At 46.2% G+C, this 24,574-nt stretch overlaps 1 protein-coding gene across 1 annotated transcript in view; it reads right to left on the reverse strand.

Moving 5' to 3' along the window:
* Positions 1-2,659: 2,659 nt before the first annotated feature.
* The window catches only part of tab1 (TGF-beta activated kinase 1/MAP3K7 binding protein 1), a 51,416-nt gene continuing 29,501 nt past the window's right edge, over positions 2,660-24,574 (reverse strand). Inside the window, exons 5-11 of the mRNA XM_087978402.1 lie at positions 21,706-21,844; positions 21,093-21,209; positions 15,521-15,632; positions 11,741-11,885; positions 10,898-11,120; positions 10,322-10,484; positions 2,660-6,188 (exon numbers count right to left, since the gene is read on the reverse strand). Of these exons, the coding sequence (XP_087834528.1) occupies positions 5,969-6,188; positions 10,322-10,484; positions 10,898-11,120; positions 11,741-11,885; positions 15,521-15,632; positions 21,093-21,209; positions 21,706-21,844 (1,119 nt within the window). The 3' untranslated portion in view covers positions 2,660-5,968. The remainder of the gene's footprint in view (positions 6,189-10,321; positions 10,485-10,897; positions 11,121-11,740; positions 11,886-15,520; positions 15,633-21,092; positions 21,210-21,705; positions 21,845-24,574) is intronic.

Raw genomic sequence — 24,574 nt, forward strand, 5'->3', positions numbered from 1 at the left:
TTCTTCTGCATTGTATGATGCAACGGTGGGCTGTACATAAGATAGAGAATGGGGGACTGTTTTGGAAGTAGGATGGAGAAATCCTGGAATGGAATATTCGCTTGTATGATAAGGGCTGTATAAAAGTCAGGAAGTTGTGCTAAAGGTGCAAAAGGCGTCGGTGAAACTGAACCTGGAATACAGTGCACAGTTTGGGTCCATTTCTTAACAAAGGCATGTACATTCCTTGGAAACAATTCAGAGACCTTTCACTCGGATGACTCCTGAAGGTGATTTAGGAGAACCTACAAATCAGATGGTTGAGAAACCCATGGTCTATTCCCCCGTCCTCAGAGGGTAAAGCAGGTGGATGTTCTGACAGCAGGCAGGCTGGACTACTGTCCCTGTTCACAAAGAGACGGGTCAAACACCCACCCCCCCCCACCGCCAGTCACAGAGAGGCGGGTCTACCGCACCTCCCTGTTCACACAGAGACGGGTTTATTGCTCCGTATACACAAAGACAAAGGTCTAATACCTCCCTGTTCACAGAGAGACGGGTCTATCGTCCCCCCACCCCCCTGTTCATAGAGAGGGGGGTCTATCGCCCCCCTGTTCACAGAGAGACAGGTCTATCGCCCGACCACCCCTGTTCACAGAGAGACGGGTCTATTGCCCCCCTGTTCACACAGAGACGGGTCTATTGACCCTGTTCACAGAGAGATGGGATCTATCGCCCCCCCCTGTTCACAGAGAGACGGGTCTATCACCCCCTATTCACAGAGGTCTGAAACCTCACCACCCTCTGTCCCTGCCCAGGACTGTGCTGAGATCAATGCTGTTGCGTGGCATATAGAAAAAACAGCCATTTCTCCTTTGAGAAAAGAGGATATAAGATTTATGGTTGAAACATAACATTTTGAGGTTGCTTGAGGGATTGATGTTGAAAGTTCCTGTTAGCAAATTACAACTGGGAGAATGGCTCCAAAATAAGGAACCTCTCACTTAACATCAAAATGAGGAGGAATTTCCCTGGAAGATTGTTCATCCTGGAATTCCCAGTCCCAGATTGTTGATGGGGAAGGGAATTTGGGGCAGACAGGAAGTAGAGTTAAGGTCACAATTAGATCACCAATGATTCTGATGACTGGTGGAACTGGCTTGATGGGCTGAATGGTCTACTCTTGCTGTCTGGTTTTGAACTGATTTTAGCATGAACGTGACTGAGTAGCAGATGGAGTTTCGTTGTGATAAATGTGAGATGCTACATTTTGGAAATGCACAGAAGGGCAGGACTTATACACTTAATGGTAAGGTCCTGGGGAGTGTTGCTGCACAAAGTTATCTTGGAGTGCAGGTTCACAGCTCCTCGAAAGTAGAGTTGCAGATAGATAGGATAGTGAAGGCAGCTTTTGGAACACTTGCCTTGATTGGTCAGTGCATTGAGTAGATGAGTTGGGAGGTCATGTTGTGGCTGGACAGGACAATTGTTAGGCCACTATTGGAATATTGTGTGTAATTCTGGTCTGTCTCCTATCGGAAAGATGTTGTTAAATTTGAAAGAGTTCAGAAAAATTTACAAGGATGTTGCCAGGTTTGAAGGATTTGAGCTACAGGGAGAGGTTGAATATGCTGGGGCTGTTTTCCCTGCAGCGTCAGAGGCTGAGGGGTGACCTTACAGAGGTTTACAAAATTATGAAGGACATGGATAGAATGAATAGTCAAGGTCTTTTTCCCCAGGGATAGGGGAGTCCAAAACTAGACAGCATAGGTTTAGGGTGAGCGGGGAAAGATATGAAAAAGACCTAAGGGGTAACTTTTTCAGGCAGAGAGTGGCAGAGGTGGAATGAGCTGTCAGAGGAAATGGTAGCGACAGGAACAATTACAACATTTCAAAGGCAGCTGGATGGCTCTGTGAATAGAAACGATTTAGAGAGATATGGGCCGAATGCTGGCAAATGGGATTAGATTAATTTAATTTAGGATATTTGGTTGGAATGGATGAGTTGGACCAAAGGATCTATTTTCATGCTGTACATCTCTATGACTCTGTGGTCCCTCTCATGCTTGGAGTAAAAATTAGCAAACTTGGATGTTGGAAATTGGAAATAAAAATTGAAAAGCCCGGAACTCCTCAGTAGTTCCTGCAGTCCCTGTACTGCACTGTCCAGTGAGGCTCAATCTGAGCTGGAGAACAACCGTCGAGTGGATACTTAACAATTGCAACAGAATTCAACAAGTTCCAATTGTAAACCCTGACCCGACTTTGTTACTTTTTCTTGTTTAAATTTTCTTTTCCCAGCTCCCAGTAGATCTGCTCTTTGGACTTTTTTTTGTTGTTTCTTTTCTTGTTACCTTTCTATTCTCTGTCAAGACTGAGGCTTTTGTACAGGGTCTGATCATGACGTTCAGGGTAATTGGCTGACTGGGGTAATCTGGCTGGAGAGGGGTAGCTGTCATCTTCAGGAGGGTATCAACAGGCTGGTCAGTGGGTAGAGCAGAAGCAAATGGAATTCAACCCAGAAAAGTGTGAGGTAATGAACTTGGGGAGGGCTATCAAGGCAAGGGTTTGCACTATAACTGATAAGACCCTGGAAAGTACTGAAGATCAAAGGGATCTTGGTGTGCATATCCACAGATCCCCGAAGGCAGCTGGAAGCAAAATAAGGTGGTTAAACAAGCACAAGGAATGTTTACTTTTATTAGACGAGGCATAGAATACAAGAGCAGGAACACGATGTTGGAACTGTGTCAAATGCTGGTTAGGCCCCACTCGTGTACTGCACACTGTTTTGATCACCATATTGTACCAGAGAGGAGACTGAACAGGATGCTGCCTCGGCTGAAGGGCCTAGATAAGCTGGGGCTGTCTTCCTTGGAACAGCGAAGATTCAGAGGGGACCTGATCAAGATGCATAAGATTATGAGGGGTTGGATAGGGTGGATAGAAGACACTTGTTTCTATTAGTAGGGGGTGTTAACCAGGGGAGTTAATGAAAGAGATAGAAGAATATTGCAGATCTCCCATGATCTTACTGAATGGTGCAGCAAGCACAAAGGGCAGAGTGACCTCCTCTTGTTCCATGTTCAAGCTAAGGGGAGAGCTGAGGACACTTATTTCACTCAAAGGGCTGTGGGGGTCTGGAACTCACTGCCTGAAAGGTTGGTTCAGTCAGAAACTAGGCTGGAGGGCATGAGCTATGAGGAAAGGTCAGATAGCCTGGGACAGTTGTGCTTCCTGCAGTGAAGTTTGAGAGGAGAAGGGTGTATAAGATTCTGAGGGTCACAGATCGGGTGTGGATAGGAAGACACTTTTTCCATTTGCAGAAGGGGGACAATTGTGTGTGTATGCATGGATCTAAAATAAGAGGTAAAAGGCTGAGGAGAGTTGAAGACAATGTCTCTCACCCACAGGGTAATGTAACTCACTGCTTGAAGATGTGAATGACTCAAACCACAGATGCATCAAAACAGTATTTTGATATTCACTTATGTTACCATAGCGCCTGGAGCTTTAGACGAAGAGCTGAAAAATGGACAGAACACAGTCAGATCTTTCTTGACTGGCTCAGAGACGATGGGCTAAGTGGCTTCCCATCTGTGCTGTAAAAATACACGAGTCACTATCTCTGCTGCCATTCACTTGACCATGAATCTTCCTTTATCTTGCTCACACACAAGCCTTTGCTCAAGACTAATTGCATCTGTAACATCCCACCGGTCAGACCAAGGGTTCTGAACCAGATACCTGAACGGACTCCCTCTCCCTGCAGAGGCTGTGCAACCTGCTCAGTACTGTACATTACAACCTCAATTACCCGAGTTTCTGATTATCCAAATAAGGTGTTAAGGTCCCGATGCTTGGGTAAGCTGTGTTATCCGAACATCCGATTATCTGAACAAAATATTCCCCTCAGTGTCGTTTGGATAATCGAGGTTGCCATGTAATCCCAGCAATTTCTGTTTTTCTCACAGCCATCCGGGTCCCAGCAATTGCCCAGGTCCCAGGGACCCCGGTCCCTCCCCCGCCCGGGTCCCAGCGACCCCACACCTCCCCCTCCCCTGCCTGGGTCCCAAGGACCCCAGCAGGACCTGTGAATGGAGCTCCACATAAATTAAAGTGACTGCCAAGCCGAACACAATTCCAAGGGATCCAAGGTGCCGCTATGAAGTGTGAGCCTTTGCCACCCTCAGCTCCATGAACATGACCCAGAGGGGCTTGGTGCTGTGCTGCTCATTGGCCGGTCTACTCCAGTTTAATGTCCACCTCCAAACTGTGTCTCAAAGTTTCTTTGTGGAGAGAGCAGATTAAGAATGAGCTTACACATCAAATCATCCTCCCGCAGATTGAGTTCTGGTTTATTTGGAGACCTGACTGCCTGTGCAGGGTATGTACAGATCATTTATAAATAATTCATAGATCGTTAAAGTTTAATTGATGCAGTTGGAGGAAAAGAAACCCTAAGAACAGGAAGTTTGATTAATGAAAAAAGTCAACACGAAGAGGAGACTGAAGTTGGTAAATTGCAGGATTTTTAACCACAGAAGAACACCCTTAAATGCAGAAAACACGTTATAAATACATGCTAGGAACAAAATCAAAGTAAAGCGATTGGCAATGAATCAATCAGTGGAATCGATAAACAGAAAACACAAGCTGCACTGGCTCAAGAGGGAGGAAGGGCAGATATGGAGAAACTCCAGGAAATGCAGAAAACCTTAGGGAAGGTCAGAGACAGATAAACCTTTCAAGCCCAATGGGCAATAGCAGAAGACATGCCATTATAACAGCCAGAACAGACAGCAAATACAGAGTTACAGACAGGCTACAAACCAAGCTGAACCCACTATAGGAAAACTAAGGGCAGCATGGTGGCTCAGTGGTTAGCACTGCTGCCTCACAATGCCAGGGCCCCGGGTTCGATTCCAGCCTCGGGCGACTATGTGTGGAGTTTGCACGTTTTCCCAGTGTCTGCGTGGGTTTCCTCCGGGTGCTCCGGTGTCCTCCCACAGTCTAAAGATGTGCAGGCCAGATGAATTGGCCATGGGAAATATAGACTAATAGGGGGGGGAATGGATATGGTTGGGATTCTCTTCTAAGGGTCAGTGTGGACTTGTTGGGCCACACTGGAGGGATTCTATGATTTCAACATCCCAATTGTCATTTAGAATAGACTGGGGGAAGCACATTCTCTCTGGAGCAAAATCTCAACCAAACTCTGGCCAATCTGTTTCTGTAACAGTGCCCCTTCAGGACTGTCACGTCCTGTGCCCCAAGACCAACCCTTTCCCCACTCGAGCCCCCCCTCTGCCAAAGGGTGCATCTCTTTCAGCTCACATCCATCAGGTGGCAGTAGACATCCTAATGGAACGTGGAGGGCATCATGGCTGAAGCTGGTCTGTCCCTGATGTGACACTTTCCCTCTGCCCACAGAGTGCGGAGTCCAATGTTAGTGCCCTTACCAGTGGCCCTGGCAAACTCAGTAAGGAACCAGCCAGTATGACAGCAGCTTACCCAAACGGCACTGAGAGTGAACAGGAGGGCCAGCACATCGAGCTGAGCACTTCTCAGCTGGGTTTGAGGTCAAGGCTGCTATGTCAAGACGCACAGAAAACTTCTGAACAAATCTCAGGTGCCAAGATGGCAGGGCTCCCTGACATACAGCACCACCTGCAGCTTCAGTGTCTGTGGGTCCAGGAACTCGCTGATTATGGATTCCTCTTCTGAGGACAGCACTGACACAGAACCCTCAACCGCTCAGTTGTTCAGGGGACCAGTCAGCAATCAGGGGATTGACTTACTCATTCTCCAACTTGGAATTTCTCAGAGGTTTGTAACAATGTCCTTGAGAAACAAAACCACAAGGGAACTTTAGCTGCCGTTCAGCTCCGACTCGTCACTGGGAGCTCAGGGTGAGAGCTTTTCTGGAAGCGCAACCCAGACTCTCCCAGCAGCTCTAGCCGTACCAGAGGCAGTGCTCAGCACTCTCTTACTGGCCTCCAGCCACCGTCTGCTCGCAGTGGTCCATGGTCCAGAGGCGATAGAACTCCAGAAAGTCGACATACGGCTCAACACGACCATCCTGGTCAGGTTGCAGGGTCTGAGGGAGTCGGTGACGGTGAAACAGGTGGCTGTGCCCATCACCCGAGCTGGAGCTGCTGCTGTGAGTGTGTGTGTTGGTTGACTGCAGCGTTGCAGTTGGACTTTGACTGTAAAGAAACCACAAGCTTATCAATATATGTGTTTTGCAGGATTAATTACCTTCCTACACTTTGAATCGAACCTTCAATATCCTAACAATAGAGTAGAGATTCAGGCCATTTAGTACAGCTGTTTAATTACTTCCTTTCACTACATGGAGTAACAATCTTCCTCCTTCAGCTATTGATCCATTTCCCTTGGAAAGCTGCTCCTGCACCTGTTTTTATTGCTCATGATTTCAGACATTTCCAAATCACCTCTCAGACTTCTCTCCTCAAAGGAGAACAATCTGGGTTCTACAGTTCAACCCAGGATTTGGAAGCTTCTCTTGCCCAGAGAGTACAAGCACAGTGGCTAAGTTACTGGAGGAGCAATGTGCACAATGGGGAATTAAACCTCAATGCGCTGGACAAGTTAATTTCAGATAATTCATTAAATCCAGAATAAGACGTTATGACAATAATGGTAATCAGATTGTAAGAAAAACCTGTCTGGTTCACTAATGTCCTTTAGACAAGACTCCTACTATCCTTACCTGGTTTGGTTGACATGTGATTCCAGACCTACGGCAACATGGTTGACTCCTAATTGTCCTTTGAAATTGGCTAGTAAACCACACAATTATATCAAAGTACTACATAAAAGCATATGACCCAAATGAGCCCCTGGCAAAGGCCCAGTCAGGCCATCAAAGTTCTCCTGATTAACAGTTGGTAACATGTTATGATTGGGAGAACTTCGGGGAAAAAATAAAAACAACAGCACTTTAAAAAGGAGGAAGGAAGATAAAGGCAGTGACCACATGGGAAGTGATTCAAACAGAGAAAGAAACCTACACTCCTGAGAGATCCAGCAGGGAATCCACACAGCTGCTGCCTTTGCTGTTTGGTTCAAGTACCTCTGGACATTGGAGTTTTCAGAAAAATAACCACACAGCGAAATTCACAGCTGACCTTGGAGAAACCGGTGTGAGAGAGCTCACTGCAGGAAACAGCTAAGTGTTTAGTTTTTAACTGTAACCTTACTGTTTTTTAAAAATCTATGATAGTGAGCAGAGTGGGCTCTTTTCTGATTGTATGTTTTTGTTGAGATCTGTCTCTTGACTAAACTTTAAAAATATTAAAAAAAACATAGATACAATGTTAGCCTGAAGTTTGGTACATCACCGGAACCTGATATTCTACATTTCAGAATTTTAAAAGACATAGCTATGGAGATGGTGGATGCAAAATCTTCCAAAATACTGTGTTTTCTGTACATTGGAAGATGGTGAATGTCAACCCATTATTTAAAAAGGGAGGGAGAGATAGAGATAAACTAAGGAACAAATCGATTATAAAAGATGAAATAAATGGAAACTTGGAAAATAATGATCTGATTGGGCATAATCAGCATTGATTTGTGAATGGGAACTAGTGTTTCTCAAACCTGCCCAAGTTTTTGTTTTGCGCACAGACTTATCAAAACGTTGTTCTACCCATCATACAAATGAGTAATGTGGTTTGTTAATTGTTGGCTTTCAGGGTGGTGCACTTGCACATACTGGAAACTTCACATTTTAAGACATCGGGCCCTGATTTTTGTAGATAGAAAGAACATGGACACACACACACAGCTTGTTTCAACAAAATAGTTGACAGCCATTTGTTGAGTCATTTCTGAGGGTAATTCCAGGATCAGAGTCAATCAACTTGATTTAAAATTTAAACAAAGTCTTACAGTTAAAGGTCAATCACCATCCAACTGAAGCATTCTCCAGCAGGAAACCAAGTCCACTTTCCAACCAATCAGCACTCTCCTCTCGGAATTGGGCTTTTCTCCCCCCCTTTACTCTTGTACTTCTAGCAAAGTGACGAGTGCAAGGTGAGAAGCTTTAACAAACCCCGTTTTTGTTCAATATGCTAGAGAAGTGATTGCTGGGCTTCTTGCTGAGATATTTGTATCATCGATAGTCACAGGTGAGGTGCCGGAAGACTGAAGGTTGGCAAACGTGGTGTCACTATTTAAGAAGGGCGGTAAGGACAAGCCAAGGAACTATAGACCAGTGAGCCTGACCTCGGTGGTGGGTAAGTTGTTGGAGGGAATGCTGAGGGACAGGATGTACATGTATTTGGAAAGGCAAGGACTGATTTGGGATAGTCAACATGGCTTTGTGCGTGGGAAATCATGTCTCACAAACTTGATTGAGTTTTTTGAAGAAGTAACAAAGAAGATTGATGAGGGCAGAGCAGTAGATGTGATCTATATGGACTTCAGTAAGGCGTTTGACAAGGTTGCCTATGGGAGACTGATTAGCAAGGTTAGATCTAATGGAATACAGGGAGAACTAGCCGTTTGGATACAGAACTGGCTCAAAGGAAGACGACAGAGGGTGATGGTGGAGGGTTGTTTTTCAGACTGGAGGCCTGTGACCAGTGGAGTGCCACAAGGATCGGTGCTGGGCCCTCTACTTTTTGTCATTTACATAAATGATTTGGATGCGAGCATAAGAGGTACTGTTAGTAAGTTTGCAGATGACATCAAAATTGGAGGTGTAGTGGACATCAAAGAGGGTTACCTCAGATTACAACAGGATCTGGACCAATGGGCTGAGAAGTGGCAGATGGAGTTTAATTCAGATAAATGCGAGGTGCTGCATTTTGGGAAAGCAAATCTTAGCAGAATTTATACACTTAATGGTAAGGTCCTGGGGAGTGTTGCTGAACAAAGAGACCTTGGAATGCAGGTTCATAGCTCCTTGAAAGTGGAGTCGCAGGTAGATAGGATAGTGAAGGTGGTGTTTGGTATGCTTTCCTTTATTGGTCAGTGTATTGAATACAGGAGTTGGGAGGTCATGTTGCGGCTGTACAGGACATTGATTAGGCCACTGTTGGAATATTGCGTGCAATTCTGGTCTCCTTCCTATCGGAAAGATGCTGTGAAACTTGAAAGGGTTCAGAAAAGATTTACAAGGATGTTGCCAGGGTTGGAGGATTTGATCTATAGAGAGAGGCTGTACAGGCTGGGGCTGTTTTCCCTGGAGCGTCGGAGGCTGAGGGGTGACCTTATAGAGGTTTACAAAATTATGAGGGGCATGGATAGAATAAATAGACAGACAGTCTTTTCCCTGGGGTTGGGGAGTCCAGAACTAGAGGGCATAGGTTTAGGGTGAGAGGGAAAAGATATAAAAGAGACCTAAGGGGCAACTTTTTCACACAGAGGGTGGTACGTGTAAGGAATGAGCTGCCAGAGGATGTGATGGAGGCTGGTACAATTGCAACATTTAAGAGGCATTTGGATGGGTATATGAATAGGAAGGGTTTGGAGGGTTATGGGCCGGGTGCTGGCAGGTGGGACTAGATTGGGTTGGGACATCTGGTCGGCATGGACGAGTTGGACCGAAGGGTCTGTTTCAATGCTGTACATCTCTATGACTCGAATGAAATGGAAACAGCTCAACACTACCCAGGACAAGACAGCTTGTTTATGGCCACCCAGTCTAACCCTCTCCTTTTGTTTCTGGAGAACTGGTCTCCAGCTGCCTCCACCCTCAAGCATCGAGCAACAGTGTGAAAGGCATGTAGCTCCTGACGCTGAACAGAAACAGAGCAGCCTCTCACCCACCACTATGCGTGGTTCCAGTGACCTCTTTTTTACAGTGTTATGACACAATCACTAATAACCCTATTTGCTACCCTCACTGCCTCTATGCCCTCTTAACTCCCTCATCTTCTCAACTTCCTTTGCTGCTCCAAATCTCCCCTCTTACTGTGTCTAAGCTCCTCACCCACTGCTGGCTGAGCTGGTGAGTAGGTGCATGTGGCCATTTAATCTCCCTAAGATGATACATCAAGAGGTGTGCCTAGTTCTCCGAGGTCATGTGTTAGGCCTGGGAGATCGCTGGACGAGGAGATGGTTTTCAAGCATTGTCAATAAATACAGCTGAACCTTCACCTCCAGTACCTCCTAGATAAAGTGGGGAGCTGGTTGTGCTAGATACCCTGAGCAAGGGCACTGACTGGACCAATATACATCAGAAATAGGTCTGCAGCTCAGCTACAAAAGCAAGTGGTGTCCATCTGCCACAACACGCCCTATCTCCCGCAGCTAAAGCCCCTCCTTCCCCCCTACTCCGTGGAAACTCCTGCTCAGCTGCACTTACCTGTTGGTGAGTGTGGGTGTTGTCTCATCTCCTGTTGAGTTGCTATGGTTACCATTCATCATCTGATTCTGGGATGGCATCACTAGGGAGAGAGTGACACTAGTTTTTCCAAGCGTTCCCTGTGTGCTGGTGTAGGGAACAGAGACTGGATAGATTCGACCCCCTGGGGGGGGGGGGGGGGGAGAAGAGAAGATAAACCACTCAGAGATTGAGACAAACACACAGCAATATCAATACCCTTGAATCCATCCAGTTTGTGTCACACACATCAACATCACCCACCCATAACTATCTGACCCCAACCCTCGGCCTCTTCTTGAAGAGAGAAAAAGCAACTGGAAGCATAAATCCAATGTACAGAAATAAATTTGGTCATTTCCCTCCTCCCCACCAACCCAGAACTGAGGTTCTTTAGTTTTCTAGCTCCTGCTCTATGCAGGACATACAGGATTAAACAACAGAAGCATCCCAAAACTCAGGGCCTCTGCCTCTCACTGTGTTACACCCACAGGATCCGGAGCCAAGACAAAGTTATTGGTTTTTTAGGGGTTGCTCTGTCAATGTGGTGTTGCCTACCTGGTGCAGGGCTCATAGACGATTGGCTCATTTCCCCAAGAGGGTAGTTGAAGTTTCGTATCAGGAGGGTCATGTCCTCGTGTTTGTCACAGAACTTTGACCTTTCACCTCTACTGACAAAAGTGTCGCGATGTATCCGTCGAACCCGGTCAACCACAGCCTGGGCCACAGCATCCAGCGAGCTCTGCAGGGCAAACTCTGTCGCCACCATTGCAGCAATCTCCTGCACAGGGCCAAAGCAGCAGCTCATTAGTATAACAGGATGCATAGCACTCCACGCAGTAAGGAAGGGGGAGGTGAGTCAGAGAGAGGGGGAGTGAAGTAGGAGCGGGTCAGAGAGAGAGAGGCAGAGCCAGAGCCAGAATGGGAAGGGGCGAGGCCAGAGAATGAGGGTTGGGACCTGAACATGGAGGGGGTGGGGAACAGAGAGCAATGGGCGGAGCCCGGCAGTGACAGGCAGGGTCAAAGAACAAGGACGCAGAGCAGAGCTTGATATTGCAGGGAGATTTGGAGAGTGAGGGGAATGGGGCAGTGGAGCAGAAAGGGTGTGGAGAATTCGGGGTGGGAGAAGGGTAACTAGGTGGTGTGGGGAGAGCGGGGTGCTGAGTGCAGAAGGGAGCTTTGAGCTGGATGGGGATTATGTGTGTGTGGGGGGTGGTGCGAGGGGGTAGGGGTGGAGTGAGGGTTGTGCTGAGTGAGGTGGGAGGATGGTGGGCAGGGGTGATGAGTGCTGGGTGGTGATCAAAACTCTTGGTGAATCACTCTTACACTCAGTTCCTCTATATTCAAAAACTGTAACCTGCTCCCGCGCTCTCAGCTGTAATATGGTCATACATACTCCACCTGGTTAGCTTGTCCTGGACCGTGAGCTGCCTCCAGGGCCTTATACAATCCATCGGTCATCAAGACCAGAAAGCCTGTCAATCCATCCAGGGCCTGTCCTCCGTGTATCTCAGGCTCTGCAATAATTGGTTTTGTCTTGGCAGCACTTCAAGCAGAAAGAGGAATCTGATTATTGCACGAGTAATCACAGCTGGGTACAATGGTAACTAGGGAAAATGAGCTATGCATGTATGTATTACCTTCCCCCAAACACCCTCCAGCGGGGGTGGGTTGGTAGGGAGCTGCCTTTTTGATTTGCTGCAGTCAGTCAATGTAGTGTAGGCACAATTGCAACATTTAAGACACATTTGGATGGGTACATGAATAGGCAGGGTTTGGAGGAATATGGGCCGGGTGCTGGCAGTTGGGACTAGATTGGGTTGGGATATCTGGTCGGCATGGACGGATTGGACCAAAGGGTCTGTTTCCATGCTATGACTATGTACCCATCCAGGCAAATGGAGAGTATTCCAAGACACTTGTGCCATGTAGATGGTGGACAGACTTTGCAGAGTCAGGAGGTGGATTACTTGTTGCAGGATACCTCCTCTCTAACCCGCTATTGTTGCTGTAGTTATATGGCTGATCCAGTTCAGTTTATGCTCAATGGTAACCCCCAGGAAAATGACGGTGTGACACTTAAAGATTACAATCTTAATGAAAGCCCAAGGTGGTGGGGTTAATGCCCCTTGTTGGAGATCATCATTGTGTTAGTTGTCACTTTTCAGCCCAAGCCTGGTTATTGTCCAGTTTTGCTGCATTTGGACAAGGAGTGCTTCAGTATCTGACCAGTTCCGAATGGTATTGAACGTTGTACAATCAGCAATGAACATTTCCATTTACAATGGAGGTAAGGTCTTTGATGAAGCAACTGAAGATGGTTGGGGCTAGGATACTGCTCTGAGGAACTCCTGCAGAGATGCCCTCAAGCTGAGATGACTGACCTCCAATAACTACAGTCAGATATACCAGGTACGAGTCCAACCAGTGAAGAGTCTCCCCATTTCCAATTCTCATTGTCCCCAGTTTTTCTAGAGCCCCACACTGTCAAATATTGCCCAAATGTAGCTGAACGTGCCTCACAGTGGAGTGCTGCAGCTAAGTAATTAAGGCAAAGGTATGTTTTGTGTTTTTCCTAAACATTTTCAGCCTCAGGAATTGATTCTTACTCTGCTGCAGGTAGAGGGACAGGCAAAAATGGAGTGGGGTGTAGGGTAGTGATGTTAGGAAAAGATGAAATCAGTGTAATAGTCAGAAAGGATGTTGGCACAGACAATTGAGACAGAGAATCAGTTTGGGAGGAGCTAAGAAGCCACAAGGGGTTGGAAACATTCGTGGGAGTCATCGATAGGTCTCCAAGCAGTAGTGGTGAGGTTGGAGATGGCATTTGACATGTATGCGAAAGCTTACTTTGTCTACCTATAGATTGGGCAAACCATATTTGCATTAAACTTTGGCAGATGAATTCCTAGAAAGTGGATAAAATATTTTTAGGCTAGTTGAAGAACTAATGTGGAGGGAGGCTATCAGAGATTTGGTCTTGTGCAATCTTGTTGTGAGAGGATCTTTAGGAAAATGTGACCGTTACCCGATTGTATCCTATTGAAGAATTCTAAGTGAAGTCGTCCAATCGAAAACTAGAGTACTCAATCTAAGTAAAGGAAACTGTGATGGTAGGAGGGTTCAATTGGCTATGATAGACCAGGTACCTCATTAAAAGGCATGTCAGTGGACAGGTAATCAGTAATGTTTAAGGAATGAATGCATGTATTGCAAAACTTTTGCATTACTTTTGGGCAAAAGATAACAGGAAAAGTGGCATAACTATGGTTAACAGAAGAAATAAGGACAATTACATCCAAAAAGGAGTCATTTAAATTGCTAGAAGATAGTAGCAGACCTGAGGACTAAGAGTAGTTTAGAACTTAGCAAAGAAGGACCTAGAAGTTGATTAAGAGGGGAAAAATAGAATGAGGATAAATTTGCAAGGCACAAAAAAAGTGGACAATAAGAGATTCTAAAAGTAAAAAGAAAAAGATTCATGAAGACAATGTAGGCCCCTTATTGTAACAATAATAGAGAACAAGGAAATGGCAGAATGGTTGATCAAATACTTTATAGCTCTGTCATCAGAGAAGACAACAACTGAATTTATAATGAGTTTGGTGGAGAGAGGAGAGGGTCAGAGACTAATGTTAAAATTTCAAGCATGGCAATGAGGTTATGAAAGCAGAGCTGGCAGAAGTGCATTGGGAAGCTTAGGTTGAGGGACAGACATATTTTCGAATAAATGAAGAAACATAATGCATCAGGTGTGCCAGGGCAAATGATTTGACAAAATGTAAAAAGCAGCAAAAAAAAAGTCAACAATTAATAGAGCCAGAAATAAGAGTACAAAAGTAAGCCGGAAATATAAAATATATAGTAAGAGTTTCTACAAATATTTAAATAAAAATGCTAACAAAGTGAGCACTGGTCCTACAGAAACTGAAACTGGAGAATTAATAATAGGAACTCAGATGAATTGAAAAGGCATTTGGCCTCAGCCTTCACTACAGAAAAGAAAGCAATATCCCAGAAGAAGGATAAATCAGGAAATGGAGGGAAAAAGGAATCAGGAAAATCACAATCAGCAGAGAAGTGACACTGAGTAAATTGTTGGAGCTGCAACTGACAAATGTCTGGATCCTGATGAACTTCACCTGAAGGGTCTTAAAAGCAACTCGTGAGAGAGTTGATGCATTGGTTTTAAGTTTTCAAAACTCTTGATTCAGGGATAGTCCTATTAGATTATAAAATGGCAAATGTAACTGCTTTGTTCAAAAGGGAAGGAAACAGAAAGGAGGAAACTACAAGCCAGTTAGCTTAACATCTATCGTTAGGAAGATGTTCAAAGCTATTATTAAGGAAGTTATAGCAGCAAACATGGTGGAGGTTCAAGGTAATCAGGCAGACTCAATTGGTTTTGTGAAAGGGAAACTTTCTGACCAAGCTTTTAGAATTGTTTTGAAGAAGTGACACACAGAGAAACTGATGGATATACCATACTGAGATTTCCTGATAATATTTGATAGGGCACCATAATGGTTATTGTGAAAAATTAAAAGCTCATGGTGTAGGGGTGGATGGCTGATGGGATGTTAGAGTAGGCATAAATTGGTTGGCAAGAAGCAACAAATGGTGTGCCACTAGGGTCAGTGCTGGGATTTCATTTGGTTTGGAGTCAATTGTGAGGACACAATGAAATAAAAGCAGGTCTTGTCAGTGACACATCACATGAACAAATTGAAGAGAGACACATTGATAGCAAGAGTCTATAACGTTGGCTGAAAAGTAGCATTCTGACAGCATACCAGGCATACCATTGAGGGCCATGTGGTGTAGTGATAGTGTCCCAGCCTCTGGGTGAGTAGATCCAGGTTCGAGTCCCACCTGTCCCAGACTGATTAGGTTGATTAAAAACACCTTCCTCGGCTCCTACACATCCCAATTCATATCCAGCCAGCACTGACTAACTCTGCCTGGGTCCCACATTAATGACTTCACTCTCTAAAACTTGTTTTTATGTTTCACAGGAAGTGTAGGCCAGAAAGCAGTGAATGAAACTGGTAAACAGGAGCAAAGGTCAAGAATGAGCTAATGTTTCTGGAAGGGGCAGGCTGAGCTTTAAATTGTTAAGTCTGTACAACACTCTAATGATCGAACAAACCAAAGACTTTTCTAAAAATATAGCTTCCTTACCTCAGCATTTCCACATCACTGTAACTGTATTTCATTCTGTAATCTCCAATCCTGCGACTGCTGTCGTGACCTCCAATCAGCCCAAACTGTTTTATTTTTGTTGGATCCAAACCTACAGGTGAGACAAAAAGCTGTGAATCAGAAGGGGTGGCACGGCAGTGCGGTGGATAGCATTGCTGCCTCACAGTGTCAGCTACCCAGGTTCGATCCCAGCTTCAAGTGACTGTCCACATGGAGTTTGCACATTCTCCCCAATTCCTTCAGGTGCTTGGCTTACCACCCATAGTCCCATGACATGCAGGTTAGGTACATTGGCCATGCTAAAGTGCCCAGTGTCCATAGATGTGCAGGCTAGTGAATTAGCCACAGGAAATGCAGGATTACAGGGACAGTGTGGGGCTGGGGTGGTAAACTCTTCAGAGTGGGTGCAAACTCGATGGGCTAATGACCAGAGAATCTAGAACCAGGGGCCCCACAGTTTAAGGAAATGGGGTAAGCCATTTACAATTGAAGTGAGGAGAAATTTCTTCATCCCAAGAGTGGCGAGTCTGTAGAATTGTCTGCCACAACAAATGATTGGGACCAAAAGGAGCATTTAAACATGGGTCTTATGGCTAAGGGAACCAAAGGGTATAAGGAGAAAGTGTGAACAGGGTTCTCAGTAGGACAATCAGGCATGACTAGATATGGAAATATAGGAAACATTATTAGAAGTGGACTATTTGGCCCTTCAAGCCTGGTCAGCAATTCAATGAGATTTTTTACAGCACTAGTTTGGGAGCAGACATTGCCCAACAAGTGCCCAAGCCCGGGACAGGGCCCACACTCTGGGCAGTGAGACCCCAACACTGGGGGCAGGGATTACACACTGTCTCTCTCTCTTCAACCATGCACTGTCCAGCCACCACAGTCCCAAATGCACACTACCCATCTCCCCAGCCAACTGTTCACTCTCATCCCTCCAATAACTGAAGGCAGTTTAGTCCTTCTCTTCCCCACAGTTGACGCTAACAAACGTGAACAGAAACAGTTTATACAATTGTCTTTTTCTTGTGCATATATAAATTAAATTGTTTTCTCCATATATTAATATAAATCTGCATTATGTAATAAAAGATAGGTTTAGAGATGGAAATTAACTGACCAAGTGTCTGATCACATTATGAATTCTGCTTTTCTGATGGGTGGCCATTATCAATAGTCAGAGTTGAAAGTGTGTTGCTGGAAATGCACAGTCGGTCAGGCAGCATCTGAGGAGCAGGAGAATTGACAATGGACAATAGGTACAGGAGTTGGCCATTCTGCCCTTCGAGCCAGCACCACCATTCATTATGATCATGGCTATCATCCTCAATCAGTATCCTGTTCCTGCCTTATCCCCATAACCCTTGATTCCACTCTCTAAGAGCTCTATCCATCTCTTTCTTGAAAGTATCCAGAGACTTGGCAGAGCATTCCATACACCCACCACTCTCTGGGTGAGGAAGCTTCTCCTTAACTCTGTTCTAAATGGCCTACCCCTGATTTTTAAACTGTGCCCTCTTGTTCTGGACTCACCCATCAGCGGAAATATGCTTCCTGCCTCCAGAGCGTCCAATCCTTAATCTCATACGCCTCAATCAGATCCCCTCTCATCCTTCTAAACTCAAGGGTATATCAGGAATGAAGGATGCTTTCCAGCACCACACTCTTGACTCTGATCTCCAGCATCTGCAGTCCTTACTTTCTCCTCATCAGTTAATATTGCACAATATAGTTGACTCTCAATTCCCCTCTGAAATGGCCTTGTAAGCCACTCAGTTGTACCAAATGCTACAAAGTCTCAAAGAAATGAAACTGGACTGATCATCTGGCAGCTATCTAGGCACCAGAAAAAACAACAGCAGAAACAGCCCTGTCAACCCTGCAAAGTCCTCCTCACTAACCTCTGGGGGCTACTGCCAACACGGGGAGAGCTGTCTCAGACGAGTCTAGCAACAGCCTGACATAGTCACACTAACGGAATCATACCTAACAATGTCCCAGACCCCATCATTACCATCCCGGGATATGTCCTCTCCCACTGGCAGGACACAGCCAGCAGAGGTGGTAGCACAGTGGGATACAGTCAGTCAGGAGCTGCTCCAAGAGTCCTCAACATTGACTCCAGACCCCATGACATCTCATGGCTTCAGGTGAAACACGTGCAAAGAAACCTCTTGCTGGTTACCACTCACTGTCCTCCCTCAGCTGATGAGCCAGAACTACTCCCTGTTGAACAACACTTAGAGGAGGCACTGAGACTGACAAAAGGCACTAAGTATATTCTGGGGGGGGGGGGGGGGTAGCTGTCAATGTCCACCACAAAGAGTGGCTCTGCAGCAGTACTACTGATTGAGCTGGTCGGGTCCTAAAGGACGTAGCTGCTAGACTGGGTCGATGACAGGTGGTAAGGAAACCAGCGAGAGGGAAAAACATACTTAACCTCATCCTTACCAATCCCCCAGCTGTCCATGTATCTGTCCATGACAGTATTGATAAGAGCAACCACTGCATAGTCTTTGTGGAGACAAAGTCCACCTTCACATTGAGAATAACCCCAATTGTGTTGTGTGGCACTATCACTGAGCTAAATGGGACTTCAAACAGATCTAACTAGTCAAGACTGGGCATCCATGAGGTGATGCGGGCCATCGACAGACCAGAATCGTAGTCCAGCACAATCTGTAACATCATGGCCTGCCATATCCCCCATTCAACCATTACCATCAAGCCTGGGGATCAACCCTAGTTCAATGGAGAGTGCAGGAAGGCATGCCAGGGGCAGCACCAGGCAGACCTAAAAATGAGGTGTCAGTCTGGTGAAGCCACCAATCAGGACTCCTTGCATGTCAGACAGCATCAGCAGCAACTGATTGCTAAACAATCCCAAATCAAAGCTCTGCAGGCCTGCCAGATTCCAGTTGTGAATGGTAGTGGACGATTTAACAACTCACTGAAGGGGGTGGCTCCACAAATATTCCCATCCTCAATGATGGAAAAGTACAACACATCAGTGCAAAAGATAAAGCTGAAGCTTTTGCAGGAATTTTCAGACAGAAGTGCTGAGTAGATGGTCCATACCAGTGTTCAGCCAATTTGATTCACTCCATGTGATATCAAGAAATGGTTGGAGATACTGGATACTGCAAAACCTATGGGTCCTGACAACATTCCAGCAATAGTACTTAAGACTGGTGCTCCAGAACTTGCCACCCCACTTAGCCAAGCTGTTCCAGTACAGTTACAACACTGGCAGCTACCCAACAATGTGGAAAGTTGCCCAAGTGTGTACTGTACATAAAGAAAACTGCTCCATCAGCAGACTCTCCATCAGCAGTAAAGTGAAGGAAGGTGTCATCATAGTGCGGTCAAGTAGCATCTGCTCAGCAATAACCTGCTCAGTGACATCCAGGTCTGATTGGGATGGTCTTCAGAGGGTCGATGCAGACACAATGGGTTGAATGGTCTCTTTCTGCACCGTAGGGATTCAATGATTCACCAACCTGTCACATTCTCAACTATTGTTGGAATGATGAATTGAACCTATAATCTAACCTGTGACGAGACTAATTTAGTTTGGTAAACTTGGCTGACGTGAACGATTTACACCGAACGGTCTGTTTCCGTGCTGTATGACTCTGTGGCTTTATTACACGAACAACTCGTTGCTTCCCTCAGTGAAAAAATAATTAACACCTTATTACAATGAAATGTGGCAAAAAAATAATGCTGCAACACAGGAATGCTGTCCTCCATTAGATTTGCTGAAGTCCCAATTTGAGGTGATATGTAGCATACTTAGTACAGAAAATACATTAGTGGAATAAGTTCATTCAAGCTTACGGAGATTATTAATATCATTAAAGCATCATTTATGCATTAATCCATGAAAGAAATATATACCAAGAACAAACAATAGTCAAAACTCGGGAAAATGGGATACGGGTATGTTTATGATAATGTTTTTATGAAATTGGCAGAGTGAGAGAATCATGTGATTCAAACTCAGAAGAAGCAAAATGCCGCACCAGAGAGCTCCGCTCCGCACGCCGCCCCGGACGGAGAGCTCCGCTCCGCACGCCGCCCCGGACGGAGAGCTACGCTCCGGACGCCGCCCCGGACGGAGAGCTACGCTCCGGACGCCGCCCCGGACGGAGAGCTACGCTCCGGACGCCGCCCCGGACGGAGAGCTACGCTCCGGACGCCGCCCCGGACGGAGAGCTACGCTCCGGACGCCGCCCCGGACGGAGAGCTACGCTCCGGACGCCGCCCCGGACGGAGAGCTACGCTCCGGACGCCGCCCCGGACGGAGAGCTACGCTCCGGACGCCGCCCCGGACGGAGAGCTACGCTCCGCACGCCGCCCCGGACGGAGAGCTACGCTCCGCACGCCGCCCCGGACGGAGAGCTACGCTCCGCACGCCGCCCCGGACGGAGAGCTACGCTCCGCACGCCGCCCCGGACGGAGAGCTACGCTCCGCACGCCGCCCCGGACGGAGAGCTACGCTCCGCACGCCGCCCCGGACGGAGAGCTACGCTCCGCACGCCGCCCCGGAGAGCTACGCTCCGTATGATGTGTATCTTGGTGCAAACGATGAGTATTACACAGTATGACAAAGAATTACTCTACGTTAGCAACAAATTGGCAAAGGACTGGCAACAGTAACAGCCAAGTAAGATAGTGCAGCACAGACACCCGATGCCTGGGAGAAGCAAAGGAGCAGAGTATCCATAAAACAGACAGCCAGCAGGCAAGAGGGAACAAAATTCACAGCAGTCAAATTCTTAATTTCCAGATTTCTCTCAAACTTAAAGTTACGTTTATAAAATAATACTAAGACCAGGTGAAACTAAGATCGTGATCCAAGATCTGGACAGAAATTAGAACTATGCTTAAATGACAAGATTAGATTAGATTACTTAAATTAGATTACTTACAGTGTGGAAACAGGCCCTTCGGCCCAACAAGTCCACACTGACCCGCCTAAGTGCAACCCACCCATACCCCTACATTTACCCCTTCACCTAGCACTACAGGCAATTTAGCATGGCCAATTCACCTGAATTGCACATCTTTGGACTGTGGGAGGAAACCAGTGCACCCGGAGGAAATCCACGCAGACACGTGGAGAATGTGCAAACTCCACACAGTCGCCGGAGGTGGGAATTGAACCCGGGTCTCTGGCTCTGTGAGGCAGCAGAGCTAATCACTGTGCCACCATGCCGCCCACAAAAAGAAAACCTTTGAATTTTAAAACTAAAACAAGCTATGAACAAGCCCAGTGACACACCTAGAAGGGCCTGACATGGAGGGAGAGGGAGAGGGTACAGCGGGGTGTGAGGGGGAAGGGGGAAACAGGGCGGGGGGGGAAGTGGCAGTGGGTGGAAGAGAGAGCAGAGGCTCTCTACTATCAACTGGAGAATCATGAAGAGAATTCTTGCCTCCTCAAATGTGACAAATGGCAAACAGCAGGTGTATATGGAAATGTTCAGACCCATCTCCGTGGGCAGATTGTTCATTGGATCTCCTGTGAGGAAGAGTGGTCACTCACCGAGCTGTGACAGCCGGAATAGCTCATCCTCATTGTCTGTCGTGTGATCAACGCTAACTTGAGTCACCTGGAGTTGTCCATCTGCAGTGGATTTACACAGCAATGCTCGGTTGGTGCCTGCCAAAGTAACAGAGAACAGAGGGTGAGGCAGGGAGGGGCTCATCCCAGCAGGGGCTTTAGGGAGAGGACGATTGGAAGAGGAGGAGGTAGTAGCAGGCTAGCTGACACCAGTAAGGAATGCACAAGAGAAACGGTACCGTCTACAGCTCCTCGTATGTTGCCACACTCTGAAGCCACACAGGATATGAAGCAAGACTGTCACACTCCTCAACATTGGATCCCAGTCATGAGCTGAGCAACACAATGGCACAGGAGACACATCTCAAACAAGGTGGATTCTACCCTATCACAGAGACTCCCTGCCCTGACTACAGTCTCAAGGTCTCTGCCTGAAGGAAGGCAGAGCTCTCACTGTCTTGTGCTGTGATGTCAGGAGGCGCACGGTGTTTAAATGAGTGTGAGGAGGAACTCAAATGCTGGAAAGTCTAAGCAGGTACTAGTTAAGGAGGTGGGACCCTGCAGCATTGCTGCAGGATGGAGAGCAGAGCCGTACCTATATTGGCGATGTAGAGTTTGTTGTTGAGAATGAGGGCTACAATGGCAGTTGTTCCTCCTGCAATCTCCTGTTCAACTTTATTGAGTCTCTCCAGGAGTTTCTGATACTGCTGTGGAAGCTGGGAGTGAGGAACACCCTGAGGAGCAAGAAATAAGACACCAGTTAAAAATCAAATAGTACAAAAGGAGTGAGGAGAAGGAGAAGTGCACAAGGAGGGGAGGAGTGGGAGTGAGAGGGAGAGGGAGAGACTGGGATAAGGAAAGGGGAGATAGGGATAGGGAGGGAGAGAGAAGTGAAAGGGAGAGGAGTAAAGGGTTAGGAGGCAGGGAAGGGATTGGTACAACTTTAGAGAGTGATTTCACTACATTTCAGGTAAGCTTTTCATGCAAAAACCAGGCCCAATACATTAAAGTTGAGAAGTGAAGAGGCAAATAAACCAAGCAAAGACAGAACGAGACTATAAAATTGCACTTAATATAAAAGAGTAACCAAAAATTAGATCAGCATGCAAATAATACGGGTAAGAGGTGAGGGGTTAGAGCCCTATCAGGAATAAAGTAGGTGATATATGTTCAGAGGCTCAGGACAAGGGTAATGAGTAATAAGCAAGACCTACTGAGTACTATGTATCAGCATTAACTGAAGAGAACGCTAACAAAAATCCCAGTAGAAGTGGAGATGGATGAGATGAAAACTGACAGGCCGGAAAGATAGGCTGTCCTTGTGGACTGAGCGGACAAGCTGCATGGCCTGAAGGGTTTGCATCCCAGGCTGTGAAAGGAACTGGGGTGGAGATAGAGGAAATCTATCCTGGATACAGGAGGAGTACCAGGAGGATTTGACAGTTGTAAATTGAGATTGTTAGTCAATTAAAGGTGTAAGGACATTCCTAATAACGTAGGCTGGTCAGTCTCACATCACAATGGGTGATGTTTCAGACAAAATTATCGGAGGAACAAAATAAAAATCAACAAGGACTTTGAGGGGTTTGACTCAATTCAGGAGAACAAACCTGGTTTGGTAAAAGACAGATCATGTTGAACTAATTAATTGACTTCCTGATGGAATAACAGAAGATTGATGAAGCGATTGTAATGGCGTGCCAAAAAGTGACAAGTTGTTGGAAGTGTTCTGTCTGACACTCATCAGGACACTATGCAAGAATACCACATTTCAAGGGGAACAATTGATAGTCATGAGAAAAAGATGCTGATTGCTTGGCCTCAATCAAAATCAACTGGCCAAACAATCAGCATCCTTTTCTCATTCAGTATCAATTGTTGCTTCCATCAAAGTCGAACACTTGTGCATCTGATGAGTGAAATAGACAAAGTCTGGATGGCCAAGCAGTAATGGTTATTGTTTATGTGAATTTGATGACAGCACTTGATGAGGTACAACATTTAAGGTTAGTTAATAAAACTGGGGCATGGGGGGGGGGGCAGAGTCAGCTTGGATTAAAAAAAAAACAGGAAGTAGAGAGTAGTGGGCGAGTAGTATTTTCAGACTGAAGAATGGGATAGAGTGAGGAGGATCACAGCTTGTAACTGCACAAGACAGGGCAACAGAACAGGCAGACATGTAGCAAGTAGCATGTAGTACACATGTATGAAGATTAGATTTTTTTTAGATTACTTACAGTGTGGAAACAGGCCCTTCGGCCCAACAAGTCCACACCGACCCGCCGAAGCGCAACCCACCCATACCCCTACTTTTACCCCTTCACCTAACACTACGGGCAATTTAGCATGGCCAATTCACCTGACCTGCACATCTTTGGACTGTGGGAGGAAACCGGAGCACCCGGAGGAAACCCACGCAGACACAGGGAGAATGTGCAAACTCCACACAGTCAGTCGCCTGAGGTGGGAATTGAACCCGGGTCTCTAGCGCTGTGAGGCAGCAGTGCTAACACCGTGCCACCCACAAAGTGATGTATGAAGTGATGTATTTTAGCAAAGAGAGGTGATACAGTCTTAAATGCATAGTTTTAAAGGAGTATGCAGCAGTGTAGGGACCTGGATATGCATGTGCATCAATCCTTGATGGTGGGAAGACATGTTGAGAGAAGAGTTAATAAAGAATATAGGGCCTTAGGCATTTTTCAGAGGGAAATGGGTCTGGGTGGGTTACTCTTCGGAGGGTCGGTGTGGACTTGTTGGGCCGAACGGTCTGTTTCCACACTGTAGGGAATCTAATCTAATCTAATCTAATCTATTAGAGGTCGGAGTATAAAAGCAGGGAAATTATGCCTTAAAGACCTTGCGGTTAGGCCCTAGGTGGAGCACAATATTCACATCCAAATGTTCTTAAACCAGATGTGAAGAACCTCAAGGAGGGTGCAGAGGAGATTGACCAGAATGATTTCAGGGATGAGGGAATCTTAGTTAAAGGTTGGGCTGGAAAAGCAGCAGTTGTTTTTGGAACACAGAAGTTGAGAGAGATTTGATCAAAGTATCCAAGATTGGATCAGAGAGACAGAGAAACTGTTCACCAGCTGATGGTAAAAGCACATGGCAGCACAAGTTTGAAGTTATGGGGAAAGGTGAGGAGGACCTTCCAAATCTAATGACTGCCAATGAGCTGGAGCTTGCTGTCCACGAAGACAGTGGAAGCAGAGATGGTCAATGATTTCAAAAGGAAATTGGACAGACACAAAGAAGATGAACTTGCAGGGACAGTGTGAAGGAATGGAGCTGACTGGCCTTGTTTTAGCACCATAAAGACTTTAAACCACACGGCCATGCATTCATCCAGACTGCTTCCTTCCACAAGATTGCTAGTCTTCCTCAGCTCATCAACAGCTCAAAACCTCATTCAGGCCTTTACCTTCAGATTTGGCAAGGTTTTTAAACAGTCCAGGCTA

The sequence above is a fragment of the Chiloscyllium plagiosum genome, unplaced genomic scaffold (assembly GCF_037043375.1).
Source record: "Chiloscyllium plagiosum isolate Xiang-an unplaced genomic scaffold, Cpla_swu_hap1 HiC_scaffold_33, whole genome shotgun sequence".
Classification (NCBI taxonomy): Eukaryota; Metazoa; Chordata; class Chondrichthyes; order Orectolobiformes; family Hemiscylliidae; genus Chiloscyllium; species Chiloscyllium plagiosum.